This window comes from Anneissia japonica, unplaced genomic scaffold, assembly GCF_011630105.1.
Source record: "Anneissia japonica isolate Jap-2015-1 unplaced genomic scaffold, ASM1163010v1 scaffold275_len1219475_cov178, whole genome shotgun sequence".
Taxonomy (NCBI): domain Eukaryota; kingdom Metazoa; phylum Echinodermata; class Crinoidea; order Comatulida; family Comatulidae; genus Anneissia; species Anneissia japonica.
Window position 1 is genome coordinate 838,446 of NW_022752912.1, and position 22,096 is coordinate 860,541.

General features: G+C 33.5%; 2 protein-coding genes across 2 annotated transcripts; one reads left to right on the forward strand and one right to left on the reverse strand.

The window, feature by feature from the left end:
* Positions 1 to 22: 22 nt before the first annotated feature.
* LOC117122431 (peroxisomal and mitochondrial division factor 2-like) lies at positions 23 to 577 on the forward strand. The gene has a single exon (XM_033268003.1). It carries the CDS (start codon positions 23 to 25, stop codon positions 575 to 577), a length of 555 nt encoding a protein of 184 aa, XP_033123894.1.
* Positions 578 to 3,352: 2,775 nt separating this feature from the next.
* Positions 3,353 to 21,973, reverse strand: LOC117122414 (DNA damage-binding protein 1-like). The gene is made up of 23 exons (XM_033267971.1): positions 21,833 to 21,973; positions 20,435 to 20,583; positions 19,904 to 20,020; positions 18,458 to 18,603; positions 17,813 to 17,888; positions 17,053 to 17,433; positions 16,626 to 16,709; positions 16,389 to 16,505; positions 15,487 to 15,589; positions 15,053 to 15,237; positions 14,450 to 14,628; positions 13,594 to 13,757; positions 13,283 to 13,390; positions 12,361 to 12,568; positions 11,815 to 12,131; positions 10,290 to 10,454; positions 9,789 to 9,883; positions 8,765 to 8,932; positions 8,084 to 8,193; positions 7,649 to 7,818; positions 7,165 to 7,267; positions 6,507 to 6,630; positions 3,353 to 5,060 (listed from the first exon to the last, which is right to left on the reverse strand). Exons 1-23 carry the CDS (start codon positions 21,891 to 21,893, stop codon positions 4,980 to 4,982), a joined length of 3,411 nt encoding a protein of 1,136 aa, XP_033123862.1. The 5' UTR covers positions 21,894 to 21,973; the 3' UTR covers positions 3,353 to 4,979.
* Positions 21,974 to 22,096: the final 123 nt, after the last annotated feature.

The window sequence follows — 22,096 nt, forward strand, 5'->3', positions numbered from 1 at the left end:
CCTAGAGGAATTGCAGGAAAAGATGCCTGCAAATTCATCAGATATAGAAGAATTGCAAGAAAAGATGCCTGCAAATTTACCAGAGGTAAAGGAATTGCAGGAAAAGGTACCTGCAAATTTATCTGAGATAAAGGAATTGCTGGAGAAGATATCTGCAAATTCGTCAGAGATAGAAGTTTTGAAGAGGGAAGAGATAGGGGAATTAAAGGAACAGATATCTGCCAATTCAGCAGAGATAAAAGATTTGAAGCGAGAAGAGATAGAGAAATTGAAGGAGACAGTATATAAAAATTCAGGAGAGATAGAAAACTTGAAGTTTAGGACTGACCTAAAACAAATATATCAGAAGATATCTGCAAATAAAAGCATCATATTAGTTGTTGAGGACGAGATAGCACAATTTAAACGGAAGTCTGATAATTTTGAGTCCAAGGTACAAGCAATGAAATATGAATCTGAAGAGTTTGTGGGCAGTATAGCATACTTGCGAAAGAAGTCTACACATTTTGAAAATGAGATAGACAGATTGGACAGCAGAATTACAGGATTAAATTGGTATTATCCTAGACCATACTAAGACAATTTTTCTACAGACATATTTGAATTCTGAATAAAAACCATGAATGAATGAACAGAAAAATATAATAACGGTACATGATTACACTTGCGATGCCCAGTGACAGATATAAAATCCTATTGATGTAATGCCTTTTTAAATACTGTCAATTGATCTACATCCAGAGAAAATACAATAGAAATAAAAGAACTGAAGGAGCAATTATGTCTGTGAGAGATGAAACATTTTTATTTTAAATTGAAGAAGTAACTATTGCTTTTAGAGAAGAGAATGCAACCGAGAAAGCAGCAGGCCCAGAACTGTAAAAAAAAATCAAATACTGTACTAAGAAAAATACTGAATTAGGGCATCAGAACAGTGGTACATTATAATGTTCACATAACCTAATTTTATAGGTCTGTGCGACATATTTAGTGGAAAAAGTGTGTAAATTGTGCTTAAGCTTATTGATAACATATTTAAAGCAGCTAAAGACAACAAAATCAATCCAATTTGATAGGCCTATTGACATTTTAACAGCTTCTTAAATTGCATTTTTGCTTTATGTTTGGGTATATTGTATCCAGACGTAATTAAATCACCAATGTATTGTTTTTATTTAGAGTTTTCATATACAAATATGATAATGTGTATGATAATGTAATATTAATTGGCATTATACTTTTAAAGATTGTCAGAAAAAATATTTTAAAAGCACTTCAAGTGTTGCATTCGTTAACCAATTTGCATATTTAGTGTAACACAGTATGTATTTTGCTTTTTTGTATACGATTCAGAAAAATATATATAAATAGTTTTTGAAAATATACAACATAAAAGCTATCAATTAAGATTCAAAGTAAAAGTTAAAAACCTGTCACTTGTAATTATTTCACTTTTTAGTTCATGCCATAATTTAGGACAATAGAATAAAAAAAAATTGGGTTTTGTTAGTCACTTATTATTATGCATTAATTGTAGTAGCAGTTGTATCGCCAAGGTTAGAAAAATATATTTTATGGAACTTTTCTCGACAGACTAATACTGTAGTATCAATTTTCCAATTCAACCCAAGTGATTGTATTTTCAGTTCCTTACTATTTTGTTGTGAATACCAAAATCTCTGTAGCAAGGGGATTACCTCTTTTATCTTTAATCTTACCATAGGTTTTTAATTCTAGACTGTCACCAGAAGTTCTTTATGGCCACTTGGTAAATAGATCCCATTTTGGATTGGTTCGTCCCCCTGTTTGCAAATTTCTAGAGCCACCACTGATGGTAAGATGTGATTACCCAATTACTGAGTAATAATAATAATAATAATAATATTTATAAAGCGCACATAATCTCCTGCAGTTGCTGTAGTGCTCAAGGTGCGGGAAGCTCAAAATAGATGCTTAATTTATCATTTAGACAGGCTTCCATCTAGCAGTGGGCTGACAGTGGCAAATTTTAAAGATGAGTTGAGTGCTTAACTTTCTGTTATTGACTGTATGATAATTCTATAAAAAGACATGGTGCTGTAAGAACTGATCATTCAAATAACATTTTGCTGAATAAAATGTTTACATAGTTTGAAAAAATAAAAATTAATTGTAGCACGTTTACAAAAGGTATTTGAAATCGGCAATAAATGTTTCTCATACTGATATATAACAAGACCTGGATTTTATGCAGATCAAAAATATTTAATTTCTTAAATAAGTGTTCATTCACAACAGGAGATAAACAAATTAATGGTACATGTTTCTGTAATTAAATAATTTCATAATGTTTGTAGAATAATCTGCTGCCCAAATAATTTTACAATATTGTAAGTGTGAAAGAATGAATTCAATTGAAGAAAAAGAAAAATTTTAAAAAATAGTTTTATGAAAGATCAAAAATATATTACGGCCTACTTTAGGTTATTTATTATCCTAATATTTTTTGAGATTTTACTAGAAATACGTTTTTGTTGAATAGACTAGGCTAATTTTTTTATGAATTACAACACCAAGTAAAAGACTTTCAGTTGGATGTTCTATGATGTCCTTACCATGTGCATGAGAAAGTATCATGTAATTTGATTAGTAGCATACAGTATATTAAAAGTGTAACAGTGAATCAGACACAAATCTTTTGTAGCTCAATGTTGAATGTTTTATACAGTTATCAATATTTTCATTAGAATAATACTGTATAGTATATCACATATGAAGTACAGTATTAAGAACAACGGACCCCACTGGCACCACCCTTGGCCAGTGGTGACGACAAGGGGAGGAGAAATCCCCAAATAGGCCTAGACAAAGAGGTCGTCGGACCAAAAATATTGATTTGCCTATATTGTACCTCATACAGTATTGTGGTTTAAAACAGTGGTTCCCAGCCTGGAAACCCTAAATAATTGGAGTCCACTAAGTCAAAAGGGTCTGCAAAAAATTTGGGTCATACAATAGTGTAATAGACTGCTTACTGCTAATCAAGCCTTGTCAGTAATGAAATACACATTTGAATAGGCATGACTTCATTTGCTGTAAATTGTTTTAATTGGCATTAGTGTATATTTTAGTTCAAATATTTGATTGGTGATCTGAAAGATTAAGAATCAAATCTTTTATATTTGTTTTTATGTATGCTTTATGTAAAGATGGTTATTATAGGAGAGCCACTTGATAATGACAATCTTCAGGTAATTTACATTGTGTTTGCATGTTTTCTTTTTTACAGTATTGCTTTTACCTGGATATTTGAATAAAATATTTTTTAAATAGGAGAAAGCAAAACTACCAATATTAAAAAATGCTGCAACAATTAATTACTACAAATCATATTTAATAGAACGGGTTGAGAAATTACACATACTGGAGTGATGACGGAATACAAAACATAAACAATGAGATTTCTTTTAACAGCCTTAAATACATTTACGTTTTGTTATATATATATCTTTGCTTTAACAAATTTGGCAAAAAGGTATATACTGTATATACCGAGTGTTATAAATGATAAGATTCATCCAAAATTCAAAACCATTAACTAGATTCATTCATTTAAGCACCTATAAATAATTGTATGAATATAACTGAAATAGATTTAAACAATTCAACTTTCAACAAAATTGAAAGTATCTCAAGTGCCAAATGAAGTGATTCTTTTTCACTATCCATTCCATTCAAAATGGCAGTCGCATAGGTAAAATATATTACATTGTTGTGGACACATAATGAAATTCTACAACATGTCGTCGCAAGGTATTAAGCATAATGATATGAAATTAATACAATAACTTACAAATTTTAATTGTGCTTAATGGCAATAATAATGTAGCATCCATAAGGTTTAATAACACAAGCTGAACAGCAAGCCTTTTGTACAGTATTCTTTCAACAGATTTTTGACCAGTATACACTGGTTTGTTTGAAGGCTCATAAAGACTAACATTAATGAGGACGAATGTTAATGAGGACAACTGTTATTAATTACTGCAATACAACAATAGGTTAACTATAGTCCTTTTACACCATGTTTTCTAGTAGAGGTATTTTTATAATTCTATGGTCAATATGAATACAAATTATCATTTTAGGCCCTGTCCAGATTACCAAAAACTGTTGTATGCCCATATATAGTCATGATGTGTCTATATATGGTCATAATGTAATGTCTTCATGACCATATTTAGGCATGTCACATGTTTTGCCACATAAAATATGATAGACTGGACAGGGTTTTAGAATATGATGCACCATGATTATTATTTTGTAACAGATAAAGCATACTGAATGTACCAGGTTAAAGTTTGATATGAGAAATTACACCTAATCAAAGAGTACAGAACTGCAAGAGGTCCGACCCTTGGGGGAACGTAATCCTATCTCAAAAAGTACAACCATAAATTAGACGGCGTCCTTCAAAAGTATGTAAAAGGCGTTTTTATCAAATACGTGCATGTTCGAGTTTCGAATACTAATAGGGCACCCCATCTTGTGGTAGTTCCTTTTTAATGTTTCATTGCATGCATACGGACCTCTTGCAAATCTACAATATACTTTTTGACCCAATTATTAAAATGTATTAATGTAACATTCACTCAGACAATTATTGTCAGAAGGGGATTTTGAGTGTAATCATTGGATATCATAATATTAAATGAATCATGACATCACATACAATTATAATCATCAACTGCTATGCAAAATCATACGATACCATACGCAAGAACACGTCTATAAATCCTTTAACTTTTTCCCACATCAAAATTCAGTCGTACAACTTGACAACCTTTAAAGCGTACATTATTGAAAACATTCCATTGCATTTTGATAAGGTTTCTTGTTAAAAAATATTGTATGACTTAATACAACTTGTTAGCCAACTACAAGCTTATGTAATCTTTATGTACATGTACCCACGATAATGGTTGCTAGCAGTGAGAATATCAGTGAATCCGTGTCAATTCCTCTACAATTTTAATTAAATCATTTGATGTAGCATCCCTTTTCATTCCTCCATCATCGATCTACAAAACAAAATATTCCTATTTATTCAACTATGTTTAATTCCTATTTAGAGTATTAAACTATGTTTAATAATATATGCTTCAAATGAAAGATAAATTAATAGAATTTTTTTTTTTAAATAACTGTTGATTAGGCAAAAGAATTATTTAAAATTATGACCTTGTCAGAATACTTTCATTCCATTTTATTTGAAATTCATACACAATAAGATAAAATTGCAAGGATACACAAAAAAAAATAACACAAAGGACAACTTATTTCCATTGTGGTACTTGGAAGTGAAGGTGAAGGTACTGAGAATGATGATGATAATGGTGATGGTAATGAGAACAATATATGATGACGATAATGGCAATGATGAGGATGATGAATGTGATGGTGATATGATTACAATCAAGGCAATTCAACAAAAGGACGCACATCTCGGGACATCAAAGGATATAACTCTCAAGGACGCATGCAGAATTTTTCAAACGGGTTACAACAGTCTCATAATAGGTAAGTGAGTAGCACAACACACATTTTAAAATTTAGTGGCAAAACGAAGGGCCACGTGTCCTCCTACTGGATCCGCCCTGACTCTGGCATCGAGATTCTACGCGCTGCATTCCCCTACACGCTGGTCGTCACAAAAACTATAGCAACCAAACCATAATTAACGGTCAGCGTGTGAAGAATTACACATGCACGTGTCAGTTGCCATGATAATCGCGCTTTGTGTGGTGGTTACAAAGTTCTAATGAATTTTTGCATTAATATTAGAATGAAATCAAATTCGTTATTTTAACACTAATTTTACGGATAAGGTGGTATCCGGTGTTTCATGAGACTCACTTCGCAGAAAAAATAAATAAATTTTCTGTATTTAGTCAAATGTTGGTTTTGTGCACCTTAGTGCAACATTGTCCAAATCAGTTTAATGTTATATAAGAACATGAATTTTTATAAAAATCATACATTTTTATTTGCTGTAACTTTTCATTTTGTTGGTCCATTTTCATGAATCAAATTGTATTTTATAGAAGCACTTAACAAGCTGGTGGTCTAAAGAAATCTGATGTAACAGACATTGCGAAGTGCCCAAAATTAGTAAAATAGTAACTAACACCATAACACATATGGTACGCATAGAATAATAATTGACGGCTGTACTCGCAACTAGTATTGGATTGTCGATGCCACAGTAAAGATCAAAGGACTGTACACACGCGCTATTTTCGCGAGCAGAGAAGTGCGTCTTTTTGCTGAATTACCTTGTTACAATGATGATGACAACGATGAAGATGGTGGTTGTAGTGATGATCGTGAGATTGATTATGATGAATGTGATGATAATGACAAAAAGCAATATGACTATGATGATGATGGTCGATGATGTGTGAGCTGGTGATAATGATGTTAATACTAACAACAGACAAGCAATATTAGTATGTGAGTGAATATACCTGTAATCCCTTTACAACTTCTTCCATTTTGTCAGGACTTAGGTCTAAAAAGCTCTCTATCAAGTCACCATCTATAAACCCATTTGCAGGCTCTGTCTTTCTGTCTGTATTAAATGCTCGCCAGCTATTCAGCCACTATTAAGGAATCATTAACAAAAATCATCGACCCAAAATAGATGCAAATACATCCAAATAAATAATAAACACCAGGATAGGATGGTTAACAACACTTTTTTGGTAATAGCATGTACATATTGAAAATGATTATTTCTTATGAATTTTTTCCGATGGAAACAATATTTAAGATCTTAAGAAGGAAAAATTAAATGATTTATTTATATACTTTACTTTGACAATAATTGATGCCAGAGTCTACGGTGGATCCAGGAATTTGGAATAAAGGGGCCTAGAGAGATGTACTTTCAAAGATTGAGGGTGTCAGACTTAAAACTTTTTATAATTGAAAAATTTAGCAGGGTCTTGGAAAGGGGTCAGTCACTTGAATCTGCCACTGCAAGTTCAAGAACTCGGACCTTTAATAAATACAATACAAATCAATTTTAAATCTTTATTGAGCTACACATTTTCAACAAATAAGACTAAGATATAAATAAGGTATAATTATATACAAGCGCACTGTTATGAAAATTAAGGATACAATGAGTGGTCTATCTTTCCAACGCTTTTTATCACTTTCGTCAGTTTGTTCTGAACTTCCAACAGAAACTTAAAAAATTCCTCAGGAAGTCGTGTTACAAGACCTGATTAAAAAAACACAGAAGATTTGAATATTTGTTCAAGATACACAACAGCTATGTTTTACATTATTACTCTTAAATTCTATTTACTATCAGTAGAAGTAGAATCGGTTTTAGTAGCAACGGTAGCAGTAGCAGAAGCTGCAGAAGCAGTAGAACAGATAGCGGAATTAGCAGCAGAAGCAGTAACAGCAGAAGTAGCAGCAGCAGAAGTAGCAGTAGTAATAGCAGAAGCAGCAACATAAGTAGCAACAGCTGCAAAAGCAGTAACAGTAGCAGTGGTGATGTGGTAGTGATAGGTAGTAACTAAGATCAAATTAATAAATTATAATAGCAATAATTATTATACAATACTTAAAAAGAAATACAAAAATCTGAACTTACCAATGGTTCCATTAATAGTGCCAAATAGTACATTGCCCTGAGTGTTAATTGTGCTCTCGCCAATATTCTGCATTACGAGGGAGCCCTTGCGGAAGACGTTCACAAACTCACCAAGATGAAAGAAGCTCTCCTCTTGCAAATGTTGCCTTTCATCATCAGTAGTGGCAGCACTTGTGTAAAAAAATTATACGCAAATGAATCACATGGAGTGATAGAAATATTGTTCACGAAAATGGCATTTAGTACTACAGCATGTCCCATTACACCACACCCCTTATACTCCATGCTATTTCCTATTCTGCCTTTTAGTGCACCAAAGAAAAAATGGGAATACATTTTTATCATAACACATGTGATGTTGTTGCAATGTTTTCCTAGGCCTGCTATTCCTTGGGGGCAGTATAGGAGCAGCTATATGGAATGCTGGCAACTCACCTGTCCTTCTGACATGTGAACAGGTTGTAGGAGTTTTCACTTCCAAGGAATGTATCATCATCCAGAATCTCAATAGCCGACATCCAATTAGGATTGTAATCCCTAGCAATCTGAAGACAATAAACAATAATAATGATAACAACAACAATAATAATAATAATAACAATAATAATAATAATAATAATAATAATAATAATAATAAAAATAATAATAATAATAATAATAATAATAATAATAATAATCATCATCATAATAAAAGATTTAACAATACTAACATTAACTCCAACAATATCGCTAGCATCAACAATAACAACCAGAATTACTCCTTTTACGCTACATGGTAAAAGCATAGCCTCCATGCTGTGTAATTTTCCTGCAACATATGTACTACTGACACTGGCCAAAAAAATATAAGATGTTACCTAGACTTATAAGTGCCAAACACTAGTTCATTAGCTCCCAAACACTAGTTCATTTTGCCCCTTACCTTTAGTAGAAAGGCCTACCTACCAAGAATAATAATAATTATATATGAGGAAAAACTACCAAAAACAATCAAACAAGACACTAAAAGCAGAATACCCACTTTATATCATCCCATATTTAAATATGGGATGATATAAAGTATTTTAAATTACTTAAAAGTATCCTCTTAAAATAAATTGAGTAAGAATCATTTACCTCTTCCATACAACCTTCCATTGACTTGTACGCCAGCAGAGTGATTGAACGCAGGAGATCCCCAACCAACACAAAGTCTCCTTTGGCTTTCAGGTAAAGTGCTATTACATTGTTGATGTGGGTACATTCCATACGCAGTTCATGATCTATCCAATTATATAATACAACCTATAAAAAAACAGTTTAATATTTAAGCAAATTATATAATATACAATACTATCACAACCAAATAAAATTAACAAAAATGTGTTCATATTTTACCAACAAATCACAGATTACAACCTACAAACCACAATATTCTAAGGAAATTTACTGTATATAATATACTCTGTGCACAGAAAGTACTGTACAAAGAATAATCTAGCAATAACTAGGGCAGATTAGCTTATTTACATAGTATCAAAATAGAAAGTGACTCTGATTTATAGAAATATGCCCACAATTTGCTTTACACCTTATAAATAAATAAACATATAACATGTATACAACAAAATACTACTCATAATACTAAAAAGAATTTGAGATTATGTATTGCCTCACATTGAAAGAAACTTAAGTTATATGATCGAATAGTTTGATCTGGTTTTTTAACAGTATATTTTAATTAGTTTTAAACAATAAACCAATTAGTTGATGTAACTTACGCTAGATTTCGTCTTGCAAAAAAAACTTAAAGGAACCTAACAACACAGTGAAAATCAAGGAAATAAAGAGCGAACTAAAGAGACTGCGAAGAATGCAACCATCATGCATACCACCACAATATCATGACAGGCTATGCTATTATCCAGGTAAATGTACCACTACTAACATCACTGCTGATTTATGTAATTTAAGGTACAAAGCTTGCCAGATCATAACTCGCGGCGAGCTTCAAATGATTCCGGTAGTATCTCAATCATAGACTACCAACATCATTGCCGATTTGTGTAATTGAAGGCACAAAGCCCACCAAATCATAATTCACAATGACCCTTAAGTGATGCAGGTAGTTAGACAAAAAATAAATAAAACAAGTACATACATAGCTATTGATTGATGCAAGTAATTTTCCATTGAATTCCAGCAGAGTGTACGCTGCTCCTTTGATATCTTTTGCAGCTACTTGAAGCAGTTTACCTACAAAATAATGTGACCAACAACATAATCATTACATTTTAGATACCTGTACAGGTAAACAAGAAATGTTTATAGGCTGGGCCGGCCCCAGCTCCCTCCTTTTGAAAAGTAAAAAAACGAACAGCTCATTAGTTATTTCCAGGCATCTAGAAAACAAAAATTTCCCGGTGACATGCTTTCGGATTCCCCCTAGGGTAGTGTTGTCTCTCGATTGCCCCTCCCCCACACTTTCTGACATCTTTGGATTCGCCCCTGATAGGTACCACTCGACCAGTGACCAAATTCTCCGTTATATGCTTATGTTTTTAAGGAGATACTGTCATTTATGGGAAATTTAGCAACAACCGATTTCCTTTCCTGACACTATAGATACAGGTAAGCAAAACTGAATTGTTTGTTTACTTACCATCACTCCACTGAAACACAAGTATTCTGCCAGTCTTTGGCTCAGGTTCTTCAGGATAAACCATCGCTATGCCAACAATGTAGTATGCAGTGGGGTCGTTGCCAAGGGTACAGGAAACCAGACTGGTGGTGAACTCATTTGGCAGGAAGTGATGAGCATGCAGGACTGTGGGATTGACAAATGAATAATAAAACATAAGCTTAGATGTGTAATGTCTAAATGAATGCCAGCTGGTGCAAACATTCCAAAATTGAAGAACCATAAAAGACCTTTAATATTATTTGTCAATTGTACTTTTATATTAATAGTCAAATTTGAGACTGGGCATACCATTTTTCTTTTGGTATTACTTTGAAACATGTGCTCTGCGATGAAAGCTTTGAATACGCACAAAAACCAACCATGGCACAGTGGGCTTTTGAGTGACCATGGTAGCCATTTTGTTGTAAACTTACAGTACTTTAGAAATAATGTGTATACGTATTACCAGGTGAAGGCGGGGTTTCCATCTTTCGCTGTGCATTTTGGTTGTGCCCTTGAGCAAAGCACTTTATCTACATTGCTTCAGTGTACCCAGCTGTATCAATAGGTGCCGTATATTTTCGATCCAATTTTATTGTATAATTCTCCAATTGAAACAGTCAAGTCTCTTAAGTACCTTGGATTTATTATAAGTGATAACCTCAAATGGCATGCACAAGTCCTTCAGTCATATAAATCAGCCTTACGTAAATTATCTATTTTAAAATATTTAAAACATTCTCTTGATTCTCTTGAAATCTTTGGCACTCTTATTTAAATCGCATGTTGAACCTTCGTTAGAATATGCTTGTTGTGTTTATGGTCAACTTCCACAATGTGAACTTGCCTTATTTAAACGCGTCAAATTTATTTTTGCTAAGCTTTTATTTGATGATGCTACTTACTCTTCGTGTGTTAATATTTTTGCTGATTATAACATTTTTACATTTAAAAAGAGAATTAAATTTTTTACACTCTGTGCTTTTGGCCGAATTCTTAAGACTCCTGACCATCCCCTTTATTCTTTTCTTCCTTCACGCCGCCAATCTTCCATTGCTCTTAGGAATTCTCGTCACCTCAGATTTTTAAATGTTTCTTCTAAAACCAATCGTTTTCATAAATCTTTCCTTCCATTTTCTCTACGTCTTCTTTCACCTCTTAATCTTGACCCTGATGAATTAAACATTGGTACCATCCGGAATGCCCTTTCTATGAAGTAGTTGCATGTGCTTTATTTTATATGTTTTTCTTTTCAATGTATTTATGTGTAGGCCTATATATGTATAGTTTAAGCGGATAGTAGCACTCAATGGCTTATGAAGCAATAAAGTGAATTGAATTGAATTGAATAACTTGCTGGGAGTAAACTGCAGTGCACCAGAGTCCCATCCAGGGGAAGTTACTTGAAACTGGGAATACACTCAGCCCATATGAGCCCCATGGCTCGGCAAGGATTTACTTACTCACATGTAGTACCCTGTCTTGTTTGTTTTCATGTTCTCACCTTCAAATGTGTGTTGATCAATAATCAGCAGGGAATGCATATTCACTTCATCGTCCACCATGTTATTCTCATCCCTTGCTGCAATCTGCTTCCCCGAGCTAGTACTAAGTGCCGTAGTGCTTGCGCTTGGACGTACAGGTGTAGAACCCGAACCATCTTTGACTTCTGTCCTTGTGGTAGTGACGCCGAACGTCTGCGTGGACTCTTGGTAGGCGATCCGTGAAGGGGATTCTCCGAGAGGGATTGTTCTGATGTGCAGTTTTTGAATTTCATCTATTGTACCGATCATCAATGATGTGTCATTAGCCAAAGCCAAACTAAATATAGAATAAAATAATGAAAGATTTTAACTTCTTGACAGATTTATAAACAAACAATCTACTTTGAAAAGAATAGCAAACATCTCATAGCTTTCTGTTAAACACAAGACCAATTTTATTGTGTTAACATAAACTGTACTAATAAGGGAACCTTAGTTGAACCTGGAATCTATAAGCAGCAAGCCTGGCTCCTAGCTACTAAACCATTATTTCAAACACTACATACCTGTCTGGATAGCCTTGTGAGTTGAGAGGACACATATAGTTCACTTCTTTAAGGTTCACATTAGAAAATACAAGCTTATGATTACTGGAGTAAATAACTGTAGGTCTGTCTGAACAAGCATAAACATTTGTCATGGACAAGGATTTGAACGTCTTCAGAACTGTTGGCTGCGTGCCAAGAATAACCTTTTTCCGTTCAGATAATATTCCTAAAATGTAAAAACACATTAAACAAAGAGGTTTATAACTGCTGAAAACTAATTCAAAAACTAGTCTCACAAAAACTGTTGCGTGATGACAGTTGAAAATGAATTTTCAACTGTCATCACGCAACATGATGGCCGACTGGTGCTGGAAGACTATAATTGATTTTTATGACTGAATCATTAATATTGTAATACACCATTAAGCCACATTTACATTAGATTAGGACATGACGACAACACGATACAGACACGTGCAGTGTTGAAGAATACAAACTATGTGATGATATTTCGTTGTCGTGTCGTAATCGTGTTTAGGGTAAATGTGGCTTTAAAGGAAATGTTCCTACTTCTTACACCATAACCCTGGTTAATACCCTGTTTTTAATCAAAGCCTGGTGGATCGGCATTCTTGAATAACTCACACTAAGCTTTAGGATAAGGTCAGCATAGGGGAGGGAAGTTTGTTGTTAAGTGTTGCAGTTGTTGTAGTAATAAAAAAAAATAATAAAAATCATTAAAAAATTAGGGGAAAAAAATGTAATAAGGTTGTAGTTAAGTGGGTTGCACTGAACTGTACCTGCCGTGGGTGCACAGTCCAGTCCGAATCTCCAATTTCCAAGTTGAGAAGGGAAAATTATTATTATTATTATTAAATTTAAAAATGCTCTATGAAAATGACCTAAAATATAGTTGACCTAAATACAGAGTACAACGTACCAATTTTGGTATCCATCTGAAAATAATAGAGAGAACCATCTCCAAGAGCACACAAAAGGTATGGTTGACCCTCAAACACTGTCATCAGGATGGAACGTGGAATTATCTCTGAAATCATAACAGCAATAATAATCAAACTAAGGTCAAAATAATGCTACATTTACTTAAAAAATAAAATATTATTTTGACTTTCATTGGTTTAGCCAAACATTAAGCTAAATAGATTATAAATTAATTGAAAGTGTTTGATACAGAAACATAACAAATAGACTGAGATTGTACATTAATCAAAGACGCTCTTTTAGCTGTACCTCCGTCCAGCATCTCCTTATGTAGCACATCCAGGGATGGAAGTTTGAGCAGCCTTGCAGAGATCTCTGTCCACAGTCCTACAGCGCAGATCTCAGCCCTCTCGCTGCCTTCCTGTATCGGTGTAATGTCAAGACAAGACACCTCATGTTCCATTTGTACAAAACTGTTAATGGACAATGAAAAAGAAACAGACTAATATTATACTTGTTTAATGTATAAAACTTTACATTTCTTGATTCATCTAACTGAAAATTTACATTTCAATGCTACTGTAAAATTAAAATTTTCTAGAATGTTTTGCATCAAAGTTTCATCACGACGTACAAACTGATGAGAAAAAAGTTGTTTGATAACAACTGGGGAATGGTGAATGAAACACGGATTTTTTAATATTTACAAACTGGAAGAAAAAGGTGTAAAAAAGGGTGGTTACTCCTCCTTTTACCTTCAGTTTTTAAATATTCAAAAATCTGTATCTTATTCACCTTATTCCCCAGTTTTTCGTCAAACAACTTTTTCTGTCTTAGAAAAATCAGTTCTACAACATGTCAAACATTTTTTTCCCTCCAAATCCTGACTTTACAACATATTTACATAAAGATAACAAATATCAGAGAATAACAAGCAAACATATTCCTTCAGTACGATACTATTAATATTATTAATAATAATCAAGTTTTTGCCAATTAATGACTGTAGACAAAAATCAGGGAGAATAATTTCATAACAATGAAAAGAACATTGTATTGTGGCTTATATCAATGTTAAAAAATGAGAGCTCTGGGTGTTTCACTTCAACCAGAATAGAAGTATTAAAGCAGGTCCAACGAGGCACTTTTACAAATTAAAACAAACCTGATTTGCTTCAATTCCCCAGAATAGATTTCCAAATAGAACAGATCACTGCCCACAGCGCAGACAACCTGAACGGAGTTGCATGATGCAACACTAATATTCTTCCCTGAGGGCGCTTTCCACTCTGCTACAAGTGCTTTGCTTTCTACGCTAACAAGTCTAACAGAGCTAGCTGTCACCTGTTCCAAAAAATAAGTTTTTTATTTTCTTCATTAAACTAATATCAATATACATGAAAGTGGTTAGTTAAAATTTATAAATAAATCTGTTTTTTATTATTAAAATCATTTTTGTACATACATTACTTTATAACAAACAAGTATTTCCATTTTTTTAATATCTTTCATATGGCCTCATTTATAATATTTGTAAATTTATATATTCATATGGATATATCAAATTTTTAAATTTTAGTCAAATTTTATTCAAAAACACCTCCAAGAAGGAGAACATCAAAAATACATATAAATACAGATGAATAACAAACAAATATCGAATAAAAATCTATCTATTCATCAATCCAGACCTATCCAGAACATAGCAATTCATATATTCAAATACATTTTCTGTTCAAAAACTTAAAGTAAAATTATTCATGTTTACCTGAAGTAGTTGGTCATGACAGACATTTCCACAAAAGAATGACTGCTGTTCACTTTCAATACCCGCCAACTCTGTTTCCTCAACCTCTTCACCGTTCAACATCAGCACTCTTGTCTGACCAACAAACGTCAACACAAGCGTGTCATCCTTGTCTGAGTGCGACTGTACTCGTAGAGGCCACAGACCTAACAAACAAACACATCAGAGTACATACACGTCATGTGATTCTACTTAAGAAGGGTTCTACAAAGACAACGCTCCCTCCCAAGTTTAATGAGACAATTTGTGTTTATTTGCCCATATATGGGCAAGATGATGCTCATTATGTCCATACAGGGGCACAAAGTCATATCATACCCATACAGGGGTAAAACATATTTAATGAAAAATTCCTTATCCATGGGTAAAACACATTTAATAAAGGATTCCTTTACCTTTAATTCCATGTAAATCAATACTGGCATGTTCATGTATTCCAATTCCATTACGTATAATACGGAGGGAACCATCTTTAAAAGCACCGGAGCATGTCACAAGCTAAGAAAAAAAATATATATATAAAGACAATATTATTAAGTTTACTTATAATTTCGAAAGATTCTTGTAATGGGCCTGTCTCTACTGGAAAGAAAAAAAATTGCTTTTTAAAAAAATCGCTTTTTTTCTTGCAGTAGAAACAGGACCAATTCAAAAAAAGCGATTAAAAAAAATTGATTAAAAACATGCAATGGATGCTTGTTTGAACGGCAAATAACCGACTTTGGCTGTGCACTTTTTAGCAGCAACACAAAAAGCGATTATCAGGTTAAATGTGACCTCCAGTTTAAACAATGATCGTATCACGCACGAAGATTCAAAACAATTATTCTCCTTGTTCATGTCCTAGGCCTACAAGCTAAAACGTCAACAAACATGTGAAGTGACGAAATTACTCGTTTTGTAATTATGTTGTGTAGTGGGGGATATATTGGGCCTAGGCCTATCCGCTCTTCTTCTGGGCCTACCGTTTTCCTCTTTCGTTGTGCTGACGAGCACAGCCGAAAGCCTTTGCCTTTTTGCTGTGTCCTCCTCATTGTCATCATGACCGAAATTCATGTGAAACAAGACAATATACTTGAAGTATATTGTCTTGTTGGTGAGAAAGAAACTATCAGTTTGGAGAAAGTGTTGTATAAACATGGTGATGTAATTTCCACCGCGAAAACCATTTTCGTAAAAGCAAAAAATGCAGTTGCAACGTGACACTCATTAAAAAAGCGGTTTAAAAAAAAAATTATTATTTTGCGTTTATCAGTAGAAACATGCCCAATGTGATAAAAATAAGACCTGGACTCACCTGACCCTGGCCCTGTCTGTCAAGGTCTACGACACACATATCTACAATAGGCCCTAAGTTGGTAAACGTTTCCATTACTTGAATGTATGAGCCCTTTTCATTTGGCTCAACAGTTAACTATAAAAAAAAATCATTATGATAAAGATTCTTATTATCATTTTGAAAATAAATTCAATCAAATCATGATAGGAAGACATGAATGGTTATAACATTAGAAGACAAATATTTTACAGTTACCTTGATTAGTTGTGAATCTCCTAGACGCGACCCGATGTAAACAACTCCGTTATCGAGGTATGTGATGCATTCAGGGATTGACACCTAATATTGAAGATTGTAAATTCAAATTTGCATAAATCAATCACTATATGGATATAAACTCCTGAAGATCTAAAAAACCCTACAAATTCTATACAAAATGGAATTGCTCATATCAAGTAGGTTACCTGTTTGATTTTTTGGAACTACTCTGAAAATAAATCCTGTGTTAGTTGTATTTACGAATGTATCCAGGATAGCATAACTTTTGACACTATTTCTTGTTTTTCATTTGTTCACATTAAAAAATAAAATCAAACCAAATAAAAATACTAATATATTGCTATTACTGTGATTAAAAATTACAATTTTAAATCTTTTGATAGATTCATAAAAGAATGCTTACTTCTCCAAGCAGGGAGAGTTTCAGATCTTTAACGACAGCAGGACCGCCATCCATCTGTTCGTCTTCATCCTTCTCCAGTAACAACATAAACAGCTGGCCCGCCATATCACCGAGTAAATACCGAGAACCATTAGAATCCACACGTCCATAACACACCAACGTGCTCTGCTTGATTATAGCGGGCGCAACAGCCACATAGTGATCTCCTTCATGATATGTTATTGATTCTTGTCCTATGATTAGAGCCCCCCCATATGGTTGTGGGACTGCGATCACCATACTTGCTTCCGTCTCTACGTTGTCCTGCTTCCAAGGGCCGGGCGCCAGTTCTCGTTCGGCCATTTTGATTTCGTACGTTTTAACATGGCGTCCTTGTCCATCCTGTAAGAAATAATGTTTTACAGATAAAAATTGTAGCTTGGTGGTTAAGATGCTTGCTTTCAATCTCAGGAAACTGGGTTCAAATCCTGTTTTACCCAAGCTTTTTTCTCACAACTAAAAACAACTCAACTACCAAAGCCCCTTAGTAAGATTTAGTTTATAGAGCTTCCATCATTTCATTTATCGGTGTATTTTGGATGAGAATAAAAAAATAAAAATAAATTGTTAATAAATGCAATGAAATTAATCATAATGGTATACTATTCAAAGTTAAAAGCAGTTATAATGATCATTAAATTTAATAGTTAGTGTTTATTTTCCTTTTAGACTTCACATATAAAAACTATGCAGTGGTATACAGTAATGCTATTTAATTTACCTGATGTATGAATGCAATGGTAGGTTTACCACAGCCAAACAGAAACTGTACATCAATCACATTTAATTCCTCCAATCTATGAACAAAACAAATGACATATCACAGAAAATACAGTATTATATGATGTGGGTAGCAATTGTTGTACCAACATGTATATTGATGCTGAAGTTATCTCTTTTAAACCAAATTCTGGGTACATTTTGTTCAGATAAATTTAGTCTATGTTGTTGTTGTTTTTTTAAATTTCTGTTTCCTTTTATGAGGATTTGCACAAATTAAGGCTAAAAATTTTGGAGCTGAAGTAATAAATTGAAAATTGAATTGGATTGAATTGAATTTATTCGATGCTCATATATAAAATATAAAATATAGAAATACAATATAGGAATTTTTTTACAATAATCAAATACAACGAGCATCTGGAACACCCATTAGGCCAGGAATCCAGCCCATTTCCAATGGGGTCCAAATTGCACAAATAAAAAGTTATCAAAATTAATATTAAAAAGGAAAAGAAAAAAAATGCAGCATATAAAAACCAAGATGCACCCAATTATCTAATAATTTAGATAGAACACAACAGTGCTCAATTGTAATTATTGCAATTGAGCACTATTGCGTTAATACCTAACAATGCCTTAATACCTAACATTAAATGCCTTCAGCTCTCTGTTATCCTTATCAAGTGGGATCACTTTGAATGGTCCATCATACAGCCTGAGACCAATGGCTCTGCAATCCGGGTCAATGATTCCTATAAGGCCAGTCTCGGATGGCCGACCAATTCTGTCCTGAAATATTAGAATTTAATAATAACAATATAAATTTAAAAATAAATAATAGTTAAGAAAATATTACTAATCATGACATATAATAAAATTACAATATATAAATAACAATAATAATTAAAGAAAACTATAAATTTTATGTGACAAATTTGTGTGATGTGCCCATGGGTATGATGATGTCATATACATAATGCAGCAATACTCTGTTCATTCAAGCATAAGATAAGATTAACTTTTGTCATTATGTATAATTGTGTTTTGTATGTATTTGCACAGCCTCAGGGAAGAACAAACCTCTGGCTATGTTCTCACACGGCTGCTAACGGTTAGCAGGATCCGGATCCTGCTAACCGTTAGCTGCCGTACGTCCATACGAGAAAATCCCGATCCGGATACCAAATCGAATCATTGGCCAATAAGAAACTGGAAATTGTAAACGCGTATGTGTGATTGGTTGATGATAAAAACGTGTTCACTTGCTAACCGATAGTGCTTGCTAACCGTTAGCGGTATCCGGATACCGCTAACTGTTAGCGCTAACCGATTGGGCGTTCTCACACAGGTGCTAACGGTTTGCACCAACAATTAGCTCCCGATCCGGATACTAGGGCTCTCATGAGAACCAGGCTTCTGCTGATCTGGGTCTGCATGGATAAATAAAGTTGAACTTTATAATATATCCAAATATGGACATATCACATTTATTTTGTCACATAAAATTGGAATAGTGTGGACAGAGCTCAAGTTATTAAGCTCTGTTCACACTATCAAATTTTATGTGACAAAAAAAATGTAATGTGCCCATATTTGGGTGTGTAATATGACATCATCATGCCCATATACGAGCACATAACAAAAATTTGTCACATAAGATTTGATAGTGTGGAGATTGCTTTAAATTCCACAGACAAATCGAATGATTTAAATTTTCACTGATTTACAGACTTTCACTATAAAAATACTTTAATTTAATCCAGTATAATTCTTGTGTCTGTTTTCTCATTCTACTTTTCAAAAGGAAATAAATAATAAATTAATATACAAAATATAAAATTCATATATAAATTTTAATAGATTACTAGGCTAACACAAACAGTACATTTTTTAATATATACAGATTACATAATGTATTTTTGTTTCAGTTGATATTACAGTACAACATATTAAATCATTTTACTAAACAGTTGATTTAGTTAGTGACCTACGACCTAAATGATCCTTTTACATGAGCAGCCCAATGTTATAAATGATTCAAGAGTTTATGAAAAATGTAATGTACTCTTATCTTTAATTATTTTCTCACCTGTACGTTACCATGTGCTTTTGTAATAATGTCTACTTCATTGCCGTCTTGCTTATACTCCAAGATGGCAGCATTGTACTTCGCTGTCAGCACAAATAACTGACTTTTAGCAGAGCTCTGAAAAATTTGAAGATCTTACCATGAACATGAAAAAAGTACAAATACCAAACAAAATATTTTGTTATTGGGGCCAACTAATGAATTGCTGAAGGCCAGAGTGTTCACCCACTTCAAACCCAGTCAGGTTAAGAATGAGGAGTAAAACTTTAAACTATTTAGAACTACCAGTACATCTTTTTATAATCTTTGTAAAAAAAAAAAGGCATATTACAATTAATGAGCAATAAAATAGGTAGCATTAAATGCCATTTCAAAGCTTTCATTTTTCACATACTGAAATAATTGAATTTTACTTACCAACTAGCTTAACATGGGACTATAGTCTATAATGTACTGTACTTATTGATAGAAATGTCATAACACTATGGAGATTTATTTTTAGATTTTGATGTGCATATCCCATTGACTTACCTCAGACTGTATGAGCTTCAAGGTGCTTATGCGACCGTACATGCATACTTCCTTGACGGGACGAAGACCCTCAGGTGTGACAAGGTATATCTCCAACCGTGTATTCTTGGCAATGATCAAGTTCAAGTCATTTGGCCCAGTGAAATTACCTAACCAAAAGATAAAATTAACCAATAAAATCAACTATTTCCGAATTGAATTAGGCCTTTACCTATGTCTTAATGTATATTATACAGTAACCAATATATATGCTGTAATTACACATTTTCGGTGCAAATTTGAGCTAGTTTTTGAGGTATCATCCGCACAGTTACAGTAAATTACTTTACAGTATGAATGGTACCCATGAACTGAATTGATAGAGTAAATTTGTAGAGCACCTTCCACGATAAAAATTGTGTCAAGGAGGCCCTGACCTGACAGTAATAGTATTCAGAAGAATACTATTTTTGTTTTGATTGTCTTTATACAGCTATCCTTACTTTAAAAATAAATAGGTTTATCATATCAGCTACCACTGAGAAATAGGCCTTGCCTAGGCTATCACCTTAAAATAAATAAAATATGTTGTTTGATTTCGCTACAATCTTTTTATTACTTTCAATATCATAGTCAATATGCATATTTATTATATTATAATTATCCCAGACTGTAAAGTAAGGCCTGTGCTGGGAATATATAGAAATCCGTTCACACATTTCGGAAAATAAGGGCTAATTTCCGTGTAGATTTTGCGAAAATAAGGTTTTGACCTAATCTTAATTAAATACAGTAATGTAACAATGTATTATTAAGCAGTAGTTACGATTCTGCACACATATTTTCCCAGCAATTTTCCGTGCAAATTTGAGCTAGTTTTTGAGGTATCATCATCCAGGCAATTAAAATACTTTACATTCCAGTAATTGCCAGTATTAGGATATTTTTCTTAGTTATTCAATTATTCAAATTGACAAAAGATACAATACAAAATGTTTCCATTGTTCATGGTGAAACCATCCTAGGGCCGTCCTCCTACCTACGGCCCAGCCCCTACTTGGTTTTGTATCACGAATGAAGCAAAAAAACAAACAAAAAATACAAAAATAAATAATCATACACAAAACAAACTAGTTAGCCTTTCTTTTAGTTAGATTCGAAGTGTAATTATAGTCGGCGCTAATACGGTTTCGCATGCAGCCCTGAAAACGGTTACCAAATATCCAGCCCTGAAAACGGTTACTTAAGTCTACTGTCAGGTAGGCCTAGCCCAGCCATACATTATGTCATGGTCCAGGAAGAGCGGTTAACCCATGATGAGAGCTGCCAGTGGTAACACAGTAAGTGATCCTTCAGTACGTTTAACTAGAAACTACTGATAAAACTACATAAACAAAGATATATATGCCAGTTTTGTACCTGTAACGCATGCATTGACTGCAGTTGGTTTATGGGCAGTGACAACATAGTTGTTAGACATCTTAACTAATAAGGCTGTGCATTAAACGTGGACAGGTTGCTAGGCCTAATAAATGCTGCAGAAAATCTTGTGTGCAAGGCGCCGACTAAGCGCCCGCTATAAAAAATAAAAAACGCGCGTCAACCAACATCATTACAACGGTAAATCGCGTCAACATATGAAAAATTGCGTCAACTTATGCTAAATTGCGTCAACCTACGTTA